The sequence below is a fragment of the Schistocerca piceifrons genome, chromosome 5, assembly GCF_021461385.2.
Source record: "Schistocerca piceifrons isolate TAMUIC-IGC-003096 chromosome 5, iqSchPice1.1, whole genome shotgun sequence".
Classification (NCBI taxonomy): domain Eukaryota; kingdom Metazoa; phylum Arthropoda; class Insecta; order Orthoptera; family Acrididae; genus Schistocerca; species Schistocerca piceifrons.
Window position 1 is genome coordinate 383,380,207 of NC_060142.1, and position 17,606 is coordinate 383,397,812.

Genomic DNA, 17,606 nt, shown 5'->3' on the forward strand with positions numbered 1-17,606 from the left:
ATAAGTGGCAGGTTATGTACTGACGCAAATGCAATTGCCGAGCGCTTTGCTCGAGCCTCTGCTTCGGAGAATTACCCCCCAGCCTTTCGCACACTCAAACAGTGGCTTGAACTGAACGTCCTCTCATTCACTACATGCTGCAGTGAATCCTACATTGCCCCATTTACAGAGTGGGAGCTCCTCAGTGCCCTTGCACATTGCCCCAACAGAGCTCCTGGGCCCGATCCCATCCACAGCCAGATGATTAAACATCTCTCATCTGGACTACAAGCGACATCTTCTTGTCATCTTCAACCGGATCTGGTGCGATATCGTCTTTCCATCTCAATGGCGGGAGAGCACTAGAGCACCATCATTTCGGTGCTCAAACCTGGTAAAAACCTGCTTGATGTGGATAGCTATTGGCCCATCAGTCTCACCAACATTCTTTCTAAGCTGCTGGAATGTATGGTACGTTGGCAGTTGGGTTTGGTCCTGGAGTCACGTGGCTTTGTCAGGGCGGCTTCTGCCAGGGTCGCTCAGCCACTGATAATCTTGTGTCCATCGAGTCTGCCATCTGAACAGCCTTTTCCAGACTTCAACATCTGATTGCTATCTTTTTTTTACTTACGTAAAGCATACGACACGACTTGGCGACATCATATCCTTGCCACATTGTATGAGTGGGGTCTCCGGGGACCACTCCTGATTTTTTATCGAAAACTTCCTGTCGCTCCATACTTCCCGTGTCTGAGTTGGTGACACCCATATCCAGGAGAATGGAATGGAGTCCCGCAGGGCTCTGTATTGAGTGTCTCTCTATTTTTAGTGGCCATTAACGGTCTAGTAGCAGCTGTCGGGCCCTCCGTCTCACCTTCTCTGTATGCAGGCGACTTCTGCATTTCGTACTGCTGCTCCAATACTGTTGTTGCTATGCAGTGCCTCCAGGGAGCCATCCAGATGGCGCAGTCATGGGCTCTAGCCCACAGCTTCCAGTTTTCAGCTGCAAAGTCGTGTGTTATGCAATGCACTTCTGTCGGCATCGTGTCGTTCATCTGGAACCTGTACTTTACCTTAATGACAATCCACTCAGTGTAGTGGAGACTATCAATTCCTAGGAATGGTTTTCAACACTCGATTGACTTGGCTCCCTCATCTTCGTCAGCTTAAGCAGAAGTGCTGGCAGCACATCAATGCACTCTGTTGCCTGGGCAACACCAATTGGGGTGCAGATCGCTCTACGGTGCAGCATCTCTACAGAGACCTTGTCTAATCCCGAATTGACTAAGGGAGTGTGGTTTATGGTTCGGCAGTGCCTTTTGCTTTGCATTTACTTGACCATGTGCACCACTGTGTGGTTTGATTACCGACAGGAGATTTTAGGATAAGTCCGGTGACCAGCATACCGGTGGAGGCTGGTGTCCCAGCACTGGAGATCAGACGTGCGCAACTGCTCGCCAGTTATGCAGCACACATTCATAGTTCCCCTGAGCATCCGAATTACTGTCTCCTTTTTCCGCCCGTGGCAGTCCATCTCCCGCACCGGCGGCCCAGATCAGGGCTAAAGATTGCGGTTCTCATGTGGTCCCTTCTCTCCAAACTGCAGTTTTCCCCTTTACCACCACTACTTGCAGTCTGTTCACGAACACCTCCGTAGTGTACGCCTCGGCCACAGCTTCATGTGGACCTTTTGCATGGCCCTAAGGACTCCGTTAACCCTGCCGCTCTCCGCTGTCACTTCCTCTAGATTCTTGACGTGTTCTGGGGCTCTGAAGTAGTTTACACCGACGGCTAAATGGCTGATGGTCACGTAGGCTTCGCATATGTTCATGGAGGACATATTCAGCAGCACTCGTTGCCGGTTGGCTGCAGTGTTTTCACTGGAAAGCTGGCGGCCATATCTTGTGCTCTTGAGTACATCTGCTCGTGCCCTGGCGAGTCATTTCTCCTGTGTACTGACTCATTGAGCAACCTACAAGCTATGAACCAGTACTACCCAAGCCACACTCTGGTAGCGTCCACTCAATAGTCCATCTATGCCCTGGAACAGTCCTGCCGTTCCGTGGTGTTTGTGTGGACCCCAGGACACGTCAGAATCCCCGGTAACAGTCTTGCCGACAGGCTGGCCAAACAGGCGACACGATAGGCATCTCCAAAGCTGACCTGCTTTTTGTCTTACACCACAGGGTTTTCTGGCTTTTGGAGACGGAATGGCATAACTGCATGCACAACAAACTGTGTGTAATTAAGGAGGCTATGAATGTGTGGAAGTCTTCCATGCAAGCCTCTCGCAGAGAATCAGTTGTCCTCTGCCAGCTCCACATTGACCATACGTGGCTAACGCGTAATTACTTACTCTATCCCGAGGACCCACCTCAGTATCGCTGTGGCTCCCAAATGACAGTCGTTCACCTCTTGCTGGACTACCCACTTTTAGCTGCTCTGCGGCAGACTTTTAACTTTCCCAGCACCCTGCCTTCGGTGTTAGGCAACAGTGCCTCCACAGCAGCTTTAGTTTCACATTTTATCCGCGAGAGTGGGTTTTATACTTCTATGTAGATTCTAGCGCATGTCCTTTGTCCCTCTGTGTCCTCCACCCTAGTGCTTTTAGGGTGGAGGTTTTAATGTTTTTCAGAGTGGCTAGCTTTCCTTTTTTATTCTTGTGGTTGGCCAGCCACTGTAATCTGCTTTCATGTTTTACTCTCTTCTGTTTCTAGTGTCTCTCTTGTTTTCTTGTCCTCTTTTGTTCCTTTTAGTGTTTGTTGCCTTCCCTTTGTTCCTGTGGCTTTTTCCTTTCTTTCCGTTTTGTGTTATATGTTTCGTCCATTTTATTCTCACACTTGTGGCATTGTTTTATTAGGAACAAGGGACCGATGACCTCGTAGTTTGGTCCTTTCTCCTGCCTTTAAACCAACCAAACGGGAAGACACCTGCCCTGTTGATGGTTGGAGGTACTTCCCTCCCTGTTGTTCCCGCACCACCTACCTCAGGAGCACTGCCCCCCCCCCCCCCCAACCATCGCGGACACCAGTCCCCACTTCTTAGGTGGAGAAGCATAAGTTTTTTTTCGGCTCATCTCACTCGGAAGAGGTCCCTTGAGCTCGCTTCCCAGGTTTCTGCTAGTGGGAAAGATGACAATCATCAGTGGCGGAAGTTGAAGTGCCCAAAAACAGCTGGTTGTAGGGCTTCATGATCATCCTCAGTCCCTGAGACTGAAACAGTGAAGCCCTCCCAGCCAGAGAAACCCAAGGAGCAGCAAGAGAAGCCCAAAAACAAGACCCCCAAGACCAAGCGAATTGCAGTGGCACCCACACCACTTCTACCTACAAGCTCTGATTCTGAGGATGGGGTGCAGATTCTGGCGTCTGCTGAGGACCTAGATCTCACTGGACCCTCAGATACAATGGATATAGGCTGCTCAGGAAATAAGTTGGTGGCGGCAGGTGACCTTGAGGCGTAAACTTCCTCATTGAATGCTTGATGCCTTCCCAGCCTCAAGATTACATTATCCTCCAGTGGAATTGAGGCGGTTTTTTCCACCACCTGGCTGAGCTACGGCACTTGTTACACTTTACACCTGCTTTCTGCGTTGACCTCCAGGAAACCTGGTTCATGGCAATGCAGACCCCTGCCCTTCGCAGCTCCAGCGGGTATTAAAAGAACTGTAGTGAATATAATAGTGTGTCAGGTGGAGTTGTCTATGACCTGAACTTAGTATGTAGTGAGCCTGTGCCCTCTCACAGCCCTCTTGAAGCTATGGCTGTCAGGACAGGGATGACACAGGAAACAAATCTCTGCAACGTATCTCTTCCTCCAGATGGTGCAGTACCCCTGAACGCATTGGCTGATTCCTCAACTCCCTAAACCTTTCTTACTTTTGGGAGGTTTTAACACTCGTAACCCCTTGTGAGGTGGCACCATGCTTACTGCCCGAGGCAGAGATGTCGAAATGTTACTGTCTCAGTTCGACCTCTGCGTCTTAAATACCGGGGCTGCCACATATTTCAGCATAGCTCATGGTAGTTACTAGGCCGTTGATTTATCACTTTGCAGCCCAGGACTTCTCCCATCTATCCACTGAAGAGCACATGATGACCTGTGTGGTAGTGACCACTTCCCCATCTTCTTGTCACTCCCCTGGCATCATGCCCATGGTCACCTATTCAGATGGACATTGAACAAAGCAGACTGGGTAGCCTCCACCTCTTCTGTCACCGTTGAAACTCTCCCACATCGTGCCATCGATGTCGTGGTTGAACAGGTATGGTACCATCGATGTTGTGGTTGAACAGGTAACTAAGGCGATCGGGAAATGTAAACCCTCATTCTTTGGAGTTCCCCCGGGGAAAGTCGGTACGGAAAATGTAAACCCTCATTCTTTGGAGTTCCCCCGGAGAAAGTCGTTACCTTGGTTGTCGCCAGAAGTTGCTGAGGCAATTAAAGAACATTAGCGAGCTGTACATGACATTAGTGGCACCCTTCCCTAGAGCACCCAATAGCGTTTAAATGGCTCCCTGCCCGCGTTCGCCAGCTTAACAAAAGGCGGAAACAGGAATGTTTGGAGAGGTATGTCTCAACCACTGGGTGCCATACGTTACCTTCCAAGTCTGGATGAAGATCAGATGTGTTTTTGGGTACCAGACCCCAACAGCTGTCCCTGGCGTTACCATCAATGGCATGTTACCTACCAATGCGAGCTCTTTGCTGAGCACTTTGCTCGGGCCTCTGCATCAGAGAATTACCCCCCAGCCTTTTGCATTCTCAAACGGCAGATGGAAGGGAAAGTCCTCTCGTGCACATTGCCTCAACACAGCTCCTGGGCCAGATCAGATCCACAGTCAGATGCTTAAACATCTCTCGTCTGACTACAAGTGACATCTCCTCATCATCTTCAACTGGATCTGATGCGATGGCATCTTTCCATCACAATGGCGGGAGAGCACCATCATACCATTGCTCAAGCCTGGCAAAAACCCGCTTGGTGTAGATAGCTATCTGCCCATCAGCATCACCAACGTTCTTTGTAAGCTGCTAGAATGTATGGTGTGTCAGTGGTTAGGTTGGATCCTGGAGTCATGTGGCCTACTGGCTTCAAGTTACAACAGTTTCCACCAAGGTCGCTCTACCACTGATAATCTCGTGTCCCTCGAGTCTGCCATCTGAACAGCCTTTTCCAGACACCACCACCTTGTTTCTGTCTTTTTTGATTTGCGGAAAGTGTATGACACCACCTGGCGACATCATATCCTAGCCACATTGTACAACTGGGGTCTCTGAGGCCCACTCCCTTTTTGTACCCAAAATTTCCTGTCGCTTCGTATTTTCGGTGCCCAAGTTGGTGCTTCCCATAGTTCCCCTATATCCAGGAAATAGGGTCCTGCGGGGCTCTGCATAGAATCTATCTCTATTGTTAGTGGCCATTAACGGTCTAGCAGCAGCTGTCGGACCCTCCATCTCACCTTCTCTGTATGCAGAGGACTTCAGCATTTCATACTGCTGCTCCAGTACTGGTGTTGCTGAGCGTTGCCTACAGGGAGCCATCCACAAGGCGCAGTCGTGGGCTCTAGCCCACGGTTTTCAGTTTTCGGCTGCAAAGTTGTGCGTTATGCACTTCTGTCAGCATCGTACCGCTCATCCAGAACAAGAACTTTACCTTAATGATGATCCACTCACTATAGTGGAGATGTATTGATTCTTGGGACTGGTTTTCGATACCCGATTGACTTAGTTTCCTCACCTTCGTCAGCTTAAGTGGAAGTGCACATCAATGCCCTCTGCTGCCTGAGCAACACCAACTGGGATGCAGATCACTCTATGCTGCTGCAGCTCTACAGAGCCCTTGTTCAATCCCGCCTTGACTATGGGAATGTGGTTTATGGTTCGGTAGCACCCTCAGCATTGCGTTTACTCGATCCAGCGCACCACTGTGGTGTTCCAATTAGCGACGGGAGCTTTTAGGATGAGTCCAGTGACCAGTCTCCTGGTGGAGGCTGGGGCCCCTCCATTGGAGGTTAGGTCTGCACATTTGCTCGCCAGTTACATTGCACATGTTCGTAGTTCTCCAGTGCATCCGAATGACCGTCTCCTTTTCCCATCCACGGCAGTTCATCTCCTGCATCAGTGTCCCAGGTAGGGGCTTACAATTGCAGTTCATGTCCAATCCCTAGAATCTGAACTGGAGTCCTTGCCTTTACTACCTATACTTCAGGTCCATTTGCGTAGACCTCCATGGTGTACACCTAGGTCGCTGATTCGCCTGGACACACATGGCCCTAAGGACTCAGTTAACCCCGTGGCTCTCCGCTGCCACTTCCTGTCGATTCTTGACATGTACCGAGGCAATGAAGTGGTTTACATCGACAGCTCAATGGCTGATGCTCAGGTCGGCTTCTCGTATGTCCATGGAGGACGTATTGAACAGCACTCCTTGCCCGATGGCTGCAGTGTTTTCACTGCAGAGGTGGTGGCTATATCTCGTATTCTTTAGCACATCCATTCATACCCTGGGGAGTCGTTTCTGCTGTGTGCTGTCTCCTTGAGTAGCCTACAGGCTATCGACAAGTGGTACCCTTGTCATCCTTTGGTACCAACCATCCAGGAGTCCAGCTATGCCCAGGTGTGGTCCAGTTGTTCAGTGGTGTTTGTCTGGACCCCAGGTCACGTCGGAATCCCAGGCAATGAACTTGCCGACAGGCTGGCCAAACAGGCTACACGGAAACAGCTTATGGAGATCTGCTTCTCTGAACCTGACCTGCGTTCTGTGTTATGCCACAGGGCTTTTCAGCTTTGGGAGACCGACTGGCATATCAATGTGAACAAGAAACTTCATGTCAGTAAGGAGACTACGAATGTGTGGAAGTCTTCCGTGCGGACCTCTTGCAGGGAATCACTTCTCCTTTGCTGGCTTCGCATTGGCCATACATGGGTAACGCATGGTCACCTCCTTTGTTGCAAGGACCCACCTCAGTGTCGCTGTGGCTTACGAATGACGGTTGTCCATCTCTTGCTGGACTGCCTACTTTTAGCCGCTCTGCGGCGAACTTTTAACTTTCCCAGCACCCTACCTTCGGCAGCTTTAGTTTTACATTTTATTCATGTGGCTAGGTTTTATCGTTTGATCTAAGTTTTCGTGCATGTCCTTTGTCCCTCTGTTTTAGTGCTTTTAGGGTGGAGCTTTTAATGTGTTGCAGAGTGGCTGGTTTCTCCTTTTCACTCTCATGGTCAGCCAGCCACTGTAATCTGCTTTCTTGTCTTACTCTCTTCTAACTGTTTCTATTGTGTCTCTGTTGCTTTCTTGTCCTCTTTTGTTCCTTTCAGTGTTCATTACCTTTCCTTCATTCTTGTGGTTTTTTTTCTTTCTTTCCGTTTTGTGTTGTACGTCTTGTTTGCTTTATTCTTACCCTTGTGGCATTGTTTTATTTGCAACAAGGTACCAATGACCAAGCAGTTTGGTCCCTCCCCCTCTCTTTTAAACCAACCAACCAGACATTTCCCTTCCCTCTCTATACGTGTGTTTCATCATAATATGACCATCTACTCTAATTTTCTTTCCAGATAGGGTCCCTTTCATCCTGGTTTCTGAGTGACCTGCCCTTCTCTTTTAACCTTCCCCAACTAATTCACTTCTTCTCCTCAAGGGAAGAACTACTATTTCTGAAAACAAGAAAGTGTAGTAACTTTTACTTCTGTGTGTCTTATGTCAGTACTATTCATGTCACATCCTGAAGGTAAGTAATGGCCAGTAATCCTGTCTTATAATGCTAATTTGTAGTTATGTTGTCAGATGCTTATTTTTGCCTTGTATTCTTTTTGCGTACATTTTAGCATCTTGAGTGACTCTGACACCACCTGTACAACACACATTCAACTTGAGGATATCTGTTGCTTTTATTGGCACTGAGTTTATAATCTAACAATTTTCTCTCTTTGTTATTTTCCTTTACATTCATTTTTGTCAGACAGTGCAGTTGAATAAGTGTTCTACTGCATTTTTTGACAGAATTATGAAAATGATAATTACTACTCGCCATATGGTGAAGATGTTGAGTCGTAGACAGGTAAAACAAAAAGACAACTTTTTGTTGTGCCTGTCTGTGACTCAACATCTCCACTATATGATGAGTAGCAATCTATCCTTTCCATAATTTTGCTATTCCATTGTTTTAATTTTATATGTAAGTCATATTTAACAAACCAGCTGGTAATCTACGTATGTTTCATTAATTTAGGCGCTTCCTAAACCACAGAGGCTGTCACTGTGTGTATTACGCATGCTACATTAGTCCTTAGTGTAAGCGCCTTTTACCTTCATGGCCATATCTTTTATCTGTTACAATAAAAATTTCCTTATTACCATAACATGTTTTGTATTTCTCATATAGATATAAAATATGTATATAAAAGTTGCCAAGACCTTAGTTTTAATCACAAAATGGGCACAATTTTCTACAGGTTCTGGAAGTGTGCTTTACTTGTGAACAAATTCAGAGAGTAAAGACACAATCAGATGTTGTTATTGCTGTGAGGTCTGTGCAGCAATCGGCAATGGTGTGTGCCCGATTGAGTCGTGGCACTGTTGCAGGCCATGGTGAAGTATCATTAGATTTGCATCGACCTAATGAAGATACACCACGTTATACTGTTTATGTACTGGATCAGCCATACTCGAGAGAGACCAGTCGTCGCTTCGCAGCTTTCATTGTACCACAAGGAAGGTAAGTGAATATTAAGGCCTCTGCAATGCATGAAAGTATTGTTTACACACTACTGAGACATGCCTCCATCCCATGTATGTGTCTGCCTTCAAAGCTAGCGGAAAAAAGGTTACTGTCAATTTAGAGTACTCACAATTGTGCGTGCATGAACTGTGTGTGTACACTTAAGTCTGCCACTTTACAACATTCTCAGTGGGTGTTAGGCTGCATGCACAATAAAATTGTAGAGTTGATTTGTGTGTGTGTGTGTGTGTGTGTGTGTGTGTGTGTGTGTGTGTGTGTGTGCTTACCATTTATTTGAATTGTCTGAGCTTTGGGTAGGTTAAGAGCACTTAAAACAGCCCTCTCTGGAATTCCTCTGTCTTTGCAATTCTTCATTTTTGAAATTTGTGACAAATGTCTCACTGAACACTTTCTGCAAGTTCAACTCCTCTTATTTGTTCTTAAAACCAAAAATATCTTGCTACAGTGTGAAAGACATTGCTCCCCTGTCACCCTATGTGGAATGTTCTTATTTTTAACTTTTCATTCATGTTTTGTTTTTGTACTGTTTTCTCCTTCTGGTGCTTGATATTTTATTTCATAATTCGTCGTAATCTTAGATAAGTGTAGCGGCTTTTACCATGTGGTTGACTAATGAGTCACCATTCCGTTTTTCTCATTTAGTTCATGTTAAGAATCTTCGGAAAAAAACTGTTTTCTATTCTGGATTTGCAGATTTTCTTTTGCATGTTGCTAGGGACCTGAAAAATTTGCATTTGTGATAAATACAGATAAAGATGCAAATTCTGTCTCATAATGCAAATTCATGATTAAATGCTATTTCATAGAGGATTGTGTCCAGATGAGCTATTTTATCTGAGATAAATCTGCATGTACTGGGAAATATTGAAAAAGTAACATATTTTTGGTTACTGGTATTTCACATATGCCGAAGCCCAATTTGGTGTGTGTGTGTGTGTGTGTGTGTGTGTGTGTGTGGGGGGGGGGGGGGGGGGGGTGTGTAAGAATGCCTTTGGAAAATAGAATGCATAAATGCAACTAATCAGTGCACTTGTAAGTTACACTCTGGTCCCGTATCAACTGTAGGAGGTTGAATGGTCACTGTGAGGTACATGCTGCCTATAGCCACATAGGTTTCACCCCGTAGGACCTAGCATTTTAGAACAAAGCAACGCATTTTTATGGGGTATTTTGAACCACAGTTGCGTAAGATTCTAGTAGAGTTTGGGCCTAAACCACCTCATTAGTGATGTTGCCAACCTTGACAAGGAATGGTGCTGTAGCTGTTACTGAATGCTTTGTACTGTGTATGAATCATTGTTTTCATTTCATATTTTAATGTGAGTGAAGACTCTAACACTCACAACACCAGAAAGGATTGGCGATTCTTGTGACCATGTGTCAGTTCTGCTATCACAGAAACACACATGACCGTCCTGCAAGAATGAGGTGCGGCTTCTACACCTGCACCATTTCTTTCCCCTCAGGTGATCAGTGTTTTCATTTGTTAACATTTGTGGGAGACTGCCACCTTTGTATTATCCGCACTATAGCAATTGGAAAAAAAAACTAGGTCAATGTATTTTGCCTGCATTGAAAGTGTTCCTGTAAAGCTAGCTAAGACTTCGTTGGTTCTATGTGTAGCATTTTCAAGTACAGGCCACACAGCTGTGAATGCCCACAAAATGTTTCTGAAATACGCTAATCAGCTCTTATGCTATAGATACGAAATTGATGTTGTGCAGGTATTGAAGTTATCAAACTGGGTGGGAATAGAAAAATAATGCCAAGGAACTCCTTAAAACACACAAAAAATAGAAGATATAGTTTTACCACAAATAGTTGCCAATTTCTTAAAAAATTCATGTGAAGCTTATTCCATTCTATGATGGGCTGAAGTACAGCAACAGACCTCCACAATTGTATAAAAAGAGACAGTCTCAGTTGCAGAGCTATTTTTATTGCAAATAATGCATTTCGCCTGGTTAAGCTGCTTCCGATTTTCTAAATGAAAAGGAAAAAGCAAGAGTGTAACTGTAACTGTTACCGCAGGGGGGAAGGGGGGGGGGGGCGGAGCATGGTTTTGAGCTGCACAAAACCTTTTTAAAAATTACTTATAAAAATTTAAAAAAACAATTTAACACTAATGAAAGGCTATCAAAACCACACACATAACTAACTGATGGGGCATTTAATCAGGACGATAGTAATAAACCATCTAAAGGAAGAACTGTCGAACAAGATACACTGAAACAAAACCAAGTTTGTACACTTAAAAAGATGAAAACCAAGCATAAGTCTCTTGGTAGCCTTTATTGTTTTAATGGCAACATTTATTTTATTATATTTCTTAACCTTAGTTTATTTTTTAATTTTTTATCCTATGTGCTCTCACGCATCTTAACTAAGATGCTGTGTTTTGCCTGTAGCCACTTATTCTTATAGTCTTATGCCTGGATTTGTTTAATTTTTACTGACACTAGTGCCTTCTGTTGTTTTGTCCTACTAATATGAGCAACGTGGTTTTCCTGTGCACTCTGTTTTCAATGTAGCCATCTATTAGACTGTTTAGTCACCTGATATCCAGGACATTCAATGTGTATTCCTATGTGAAATGCATTACTAATAGAGGTAGTCAGCACATGCATCAAACTCACTCATTACTCATGGTCTAGCAGGTGCTTGAGAGTGGGGTAGCAAGTAATTCATGACTCAAGTGCAAGTGCTCATACCAAAGCGACTAGGCGTGCTCAAATCCAAAGGAAAATCAAAAAAATGTGATAACGAATTATGTTACCGTGAAAACTACACGCATGAGACTAAGACTTTCAGTGAATACATTATTGCATCAACATAAATATTTTGGTCTTAGTGTTTTCTTGCTCTTGTGTTTACAAACACCGTAGTGTCTTAAAATGGCCGCACTATTCATCCATTGACCATGTCCCTAAAAGAAAAATTTTTGTCTGCTATAATCATATTCTGTAGGGTCATTTCATGACTGTTCTTTGCAAGAAATAAAATTCTTTATGATATTCAAATGAAAAGTAAAATAAAAAAATAAAGATAGTTGAATCACCTCAAGCTGTTGAGTATCTCCATAAGATAATTAACTTGTCACCCGTTTTGTTAATTCGTAACATAAAGTCAAAATTTCGATCGATACAACTAAACCTGCCCTGCGAAAATCTGTTTCACTTGCAGCACGAGTGGTGGGATTTCTTTTGGAACTTTAGATTGTTTGAGGAAGGCACAGGCATTAGCCTTCGGCCAAAATGTGTTCTTGAAGTCATCACCTGGCTCATCCATGTTTAATTGTCTATAGTTCGTCTTTACGTTTAGAAGTTGATGAATACCAGCTCTGGCAGTTCTTTATGGGAGAGGGGATGGGAGTCTTCTTTTTCTTCATCCACAACTATGCTATCTAATTTCTGTCACTCTTTTCCACAGAGTACCTTACTTCACTACAGGCGAAGTAAGTTAATGCTCTAACGCTTTGGGCAACTTAAAGTGGTGAGTGCTTTGGACGACTTAAAGTGGTGAGGTATGTGTGTAAAGTCCCACTTCCTTAACGATACGACTTACTTGAGATGGTCAGTCGACTTTCCTTGCTGGTTAGCTTGCTGCTGCAACCTCCTTTTCTCTTCATCTCTGAAGTATATTTGCTAGGAACAGAAATTTCTCAAGACTCTTTGTGCTTATAAAAATAAGCAGACGTACATAGTTTCTTTTGCTTCACTTAACAACGTATAGCTAAACATCAAACTTTTATAAATCTCATTCTCCACATAATCAAACACAGTCAAGTAAGTCTCCTTGTGTCGCCACAGAATACATAAACACTCTTTGTTCTTTCACTACGGCTTCCATGGTGCGACCGGCAAACACACGTTGGTGCCGTTTGATTGCTGCGTCTACAATCGTCCCATGATAAACTTCAAATCTGCACACACAGACAGGTGATGTGCAGTAATAGGGTTCCTTTCTCCCACTGACAACTAAAATATCGGGTGTTCGAGACAGTGGAAGGCCAATGGTTCTAGAATTTACACAGAAATTCTTGAAGCACTACAATGCTTCAGGGATAATACTACTGAAAGGTGGAATTTCTGCAGTAAGTCCATGTGGCGTGTACAAGCTTGAGCTTGGCCATTTGCATTGCTACATTTCAGCAGAAACCCAAGGTTATTAAGCCAGTGAGGTCATCAACTAGCCGAGCATTCACAACATTAGTAATAGGCTAAGAATCTCACCCCTATTATGGGTACCGACATGTCCGCAATTGTAATGTCCCATGCCAGGTCACGCCACAGAGATCCAACTTGATTTGCAGTGTACTGCACGTCAGTATGTAGCATTATTAGCTGCAGTCAGGCAGAAGGTGGTTGGTGGTCATTTGCTGTGTTACTGTGTGCACAGAAGTACACTAAATATTTTTGTCCGGACTTGAGTTCACTTATGAACATTTACTGTGACGTAGCCGGGCAGTCGGCTGATAGGCCTACTTCCGACTGGCAGTGGCATTTAGGCGAGCACAAGGCATTGTGCATTCACACATCTGGTCTCCAAATCTTTTGTGACACCAACAGCCGGCCGTTGTGGCCGAGCGGTTCTAGGCCCTTCAGTCCGGAACCGCGCTGCTGCTACGGTCGCAGGTTCGAATCCTGCCTTGGGCATGGATGTGTGAGATGTCCTCAGATTAGTTAGGTTTATGTAGTTCTAAGATCTAGGGGACTAATGACCTCAGATGTTAAGTCCCATAATGCTCAGAGCCATTTGAACCATTTTGGCACCAACAGATGGAGGGTTGAGTCCTCCCAGATGCTGAGGAGGTACTTCACAAGAAGCTTCTCAATTTTTTGCTGTAATGGCCTCTGTTCTTGCTGCAATGTTGGTGAATCAACAGCTCACTTATCCGCTTAACCAGCAAATTGACCTTGGCCACCAGAACATAATCAGTGCGTGTAGCAGTGGGCATCGACAAGCTGTTGCATGATGCTGTCACTGCATTTACGGCATGGGTGTTATTGCTTTGAGTATTTTATAGGCCAATTCAGCCACTGTATCCAATACCTTGTTGGTTTGAGATGCTTATAACAACAATCACTTGGGGTGGCAGATGACTACTCCACAATGTATGCAGAAGACTATCAGGCACAGTATTGGTGTCAACCTTACTCCATAATTTCTCAAATATTCCTACAGTCTCTTGTCGCCTATGTCGTCTTGTGTTAAAACTTACCTGATGTGTTACTCGTGAGACACATACCTTGTGGATCAGTTCCATCTTAAGTTTAAGTTTCTTGTAAGCACCCGTTGCAACAGGAGCAGTGATTATGTCTTCAATCTCTGTAGTGTATTCTTGTATGAGAATTTTTTTTAACTTAATTCAGATGTACAGAAAGGAAAAGCTTGTCAATGGAGAATACAGTTTGAGAAATTCCATCTGTAGGTAGTATTGTCCCCGAAAGTATTAACTAGGCTCAACATGTAGCTAAGTAACTCTTTATAACAAGGAAGGTGCTATGTTCCACCGAAGAATAACAAAAACATCATTGCAAAACACAGCACTTGTAGAGAGTGACACGAAAATAATCACATGTCAACACGCATTCGCAACACTGCACTACACTGGGTAGTGGTGATCTTGGCTGCTACATATTGTTTAAATGCCTCTGAGCTTGCTGTAATTAATCAAATCTTGTCCTCATTATCCCCATAATAGAGATACAAAGAGGTTTGTTGTATATTATTAGTCATAATTTAAAGCCAATTCGTGAAACTTTGTAAGCAGGCTTTCTTGGGATAATTTTCAACTATCTTAAAGAGTCTGCCAGTTTCTTCAGAAACTCGGGGCCACTCTCATATGGGGTCAAAGAAACCTGTGACCATCCGTGCTGTGCCTCTCTGTACATGTATAGTATCCCCTGTTAGTCCAATGGTCCTACATACTCGAACACTATTCAAGGGTCACATAAGTGATTTATAAGCAATCTCATTTGTACACTGATTGCACTTTCCCAATATTGTATGAGTAAACAAAAGTCTGAACCCGGCTTCACCCATGACTGGGCCCATGTGATCATTCCATTTTATATCCCTACAAAGTGTTACACCTGGGTGTTTTTACGAGTTGGTCAGTTCCAACTGTTAGTTACATGTTCCATAGATCACCAGCAGTTCTGACATCAACATGATGTGGGACCAGTCAGTTTATGGGATATGTATACATGACTGTCAACATTAATGAAAACATTATTTTATCCGTACACATGCACCTACACCTAAAAGGTTTTTTGTCGTTTTTATTTTGCTACAAAATTTTAAGTAGAAATTCGTCAATGGAGGAGCAGCAGTTGTCCAGGAGATTTAAAACTTACTTTGCTACCTGTCAGACATTTTACGTTTATGGACAAATGATCAAAACCTTTTATTGCTGGTTATTGAATTCCTCTCTGAGGCTCTGACAGCTTTAACAATGTGTAATAAAAGTCATTTTTCCCAATAGTGTTACAGGTAAGTATATCACTCTTTCTCAAATTGTGATGGAATATTTATGACAAATTTCATTAGCAAAAATGTATGTTATGAAGGCATAGTTGCGATATTATGAGAAGGAAAGTTGCTACTCACCATATAGCGGAGATGCTGAGTTGCAGATAGGCACAAAAAAAGACACTTACAATTTAAGCTTTCGGCCATTAAGGCTTTCGTCTAAAATTCTCTCTCTCTCTCTCTCTCTCTCTCTCTCTCTCTCTCTCTCTCTCACTCACACACACACACACACACACACACACACACACACACACACATGACTGTAGTCTAAAGCAGCTGAAACCACACTGTGAGCAGCAGCACCAGTGCATGATGGGAGTAGCGACTGGGCGGGGGTAAGGAGAAGGTGGGGCGGGGATGGGGAGGGATAGTATGTAGTATGGTGAGGTTGGCAGGCAGTGAAGTGCTGCAGGTTAGGCGGTGGGCACGGGAGAGGTGGGGAAGGGGGGGGGGAGTAGTGGAAAAGGAGAGAAATAAAGACTGGGAGTGCTTCTTCCAGTTAGTTTTCATCAGTATGTACACAAATTTGGAGTGTTCTACTCTACTTACTGACTCCTGATCACGTGTCACACTGAAGAGGGAATGTGAAAGTATCACTGCTTGCCTGTCAGTCATGCAGAGAGAGCTGATTTTACTGTTGCACCCACTCATTTTGTTCAGGGTGTGGGCTATGCTGAGAGAGTGGTAATGAGAAGTGATAACAACACTCTCCGGAAACATATTTATTCTGCCAAATGAGTAAATGAACAAGTGACAAAAATGAAATTGGATCGCAATGGCCATTGACCAGAGATCGCAATTACTGTGTTTGCGTAACAGTTCCACTCGAACACTGTTCCCAGGGAGGGGGGGGGGACGACACTGATAATAAAAGGTAACTAAATAAAACAGTTATGAGTTTCACTGTTGAGAATTCACACACTTACTTGGTTGCGGGAGTGTGGCATAGGATTCAGTCCGGACTCAATACTTCAACTCAGCGGAGGTACAGAAATCATGCGAAGTGTCTATACTCATGTAAGAGTGGTGTCGTCACACGAACGCAGTTCCTGGAATTGCGATGGGCAAGCCCAGTGGTATGGAGGGAGATATCCAGAGCCTGATGGGAAAGGGCACAAAAACCCGGCATGTAAGCTAATCTGGCCTCAATGCCTGATGGGGCGGAGGCACAGGGACAGGAATATGAGACCGGGAGCTGCAATGGGCAAGCAGTCGAGCACGGGAGATTGTTTCCAGAGTTCAGCTAGAGATGACATGCTGATGACTCGGCTCACTGGAGACAGGGTGTATACAGCAGGGGCGCCTGCAGAACTGTTAAAGACGCACCACGGGCATTTGAAACGGATGCAGTGGCTGCAGCATGTGATGTAGTTTGCTGGTGGCTGTGGTGGGGTTGGCCTGTGCTCTTGGGGTGAGTGCAGCCTGGATGGCTGGGCCTTCGGTCTGAGCAAAGTGGGGTGGGCCACACGTGGCAGCATGATGACAGCTGGCACGGTGCGTGCGTCATTGGCAGCCACGAATGCAGGCTCTGTCTTGATCGATGATGGAGGAGGAAGCATTGTCCATTAACAGATCTTCCACAGGGTCGAAGAAGTGAATGGTGGCAGGAGCATTCAAGACGTAAGCTTGCCTGACTGTCGATTAACACTTTCACCAGCTTGTCGCAGTACTTAATGTCAAATGTTCCCTCACCGCAGGTGATGACACAGTGTGGACCTGAGTACAGCTGCTGAAGTGGTCGCTGTACTATGTCAATATGTAGCATGTGTGTGCAGCGCTGTAGGTCGGCATGTACAAATATTTTGTCGGTGCCGTGTGATAGGAGGTAGTCCATATGGGCGTGCAGACATTCTGCCAGTGGAGGGGCCGATGCGTTGCACGTTAATGGTATCTTCTCCATAAAATAATCAGGGATGGTGAGAGATTGTCCGTACATAAGGTAAGCAGGTGAAGTGCTGATCTCTTCTTTCAGTGTTACTCACAGGCTGAGCAGTACCAGCAGGAGTGCATTTGCCCAGGCTGCATCATGGCAGGTTAGGGTGGCTTTTAGTGTTTGATGGAGCTGCTCAACTGTGCCTTTAGATTTTAGGTGGCAGATGGCAGTTGTGTGTAACTGCACATCACACAGTTGGGCGACTTGTTTGAACAGCACATAGGAAACTGCCGGCTGTGATCCATTCTGATGTGACTGGGGCAGCCATACCGTGTGACCCATGTGTTAACGATTGGCATTGTCTCGGGCCAGCACGTGAAGTGGTCTGCTATTGTCAGCAGATAAAGCTTGCCTTGGGACAGAGGGAACAGGCCTCACTGTTGACATGGACATGCGCAAAACATTGTGTCATGTCGGGAAAG

The 17,606-nt window shown here is 45.0% G+C and overlaps 1 protein-coding gene across 1 annotated transcript in view; it reads left to right on the forward strand.

Moving 5' to 3' along the window:
- The window catches only part of LOC124797907 (eEF1A lysine and N-terminal methyltransferase homolog), a 77,819-nt gene that overhangs the window by 17,135 nt on the left and 43,078 nt on the right, over positions 1 to 17,606 (forward strand). The window contains exon 5 of the mRNA XM_047261028.1: positions 8,431 to 8,693. Coding sequence (XP_047116984.1) covers positions 8,431 to 8,693 — 263 coding nt within the window. The remainder of the gene's footprint in view (positions 1 to 8,430; positions 8,694 to 17,606) is intronic.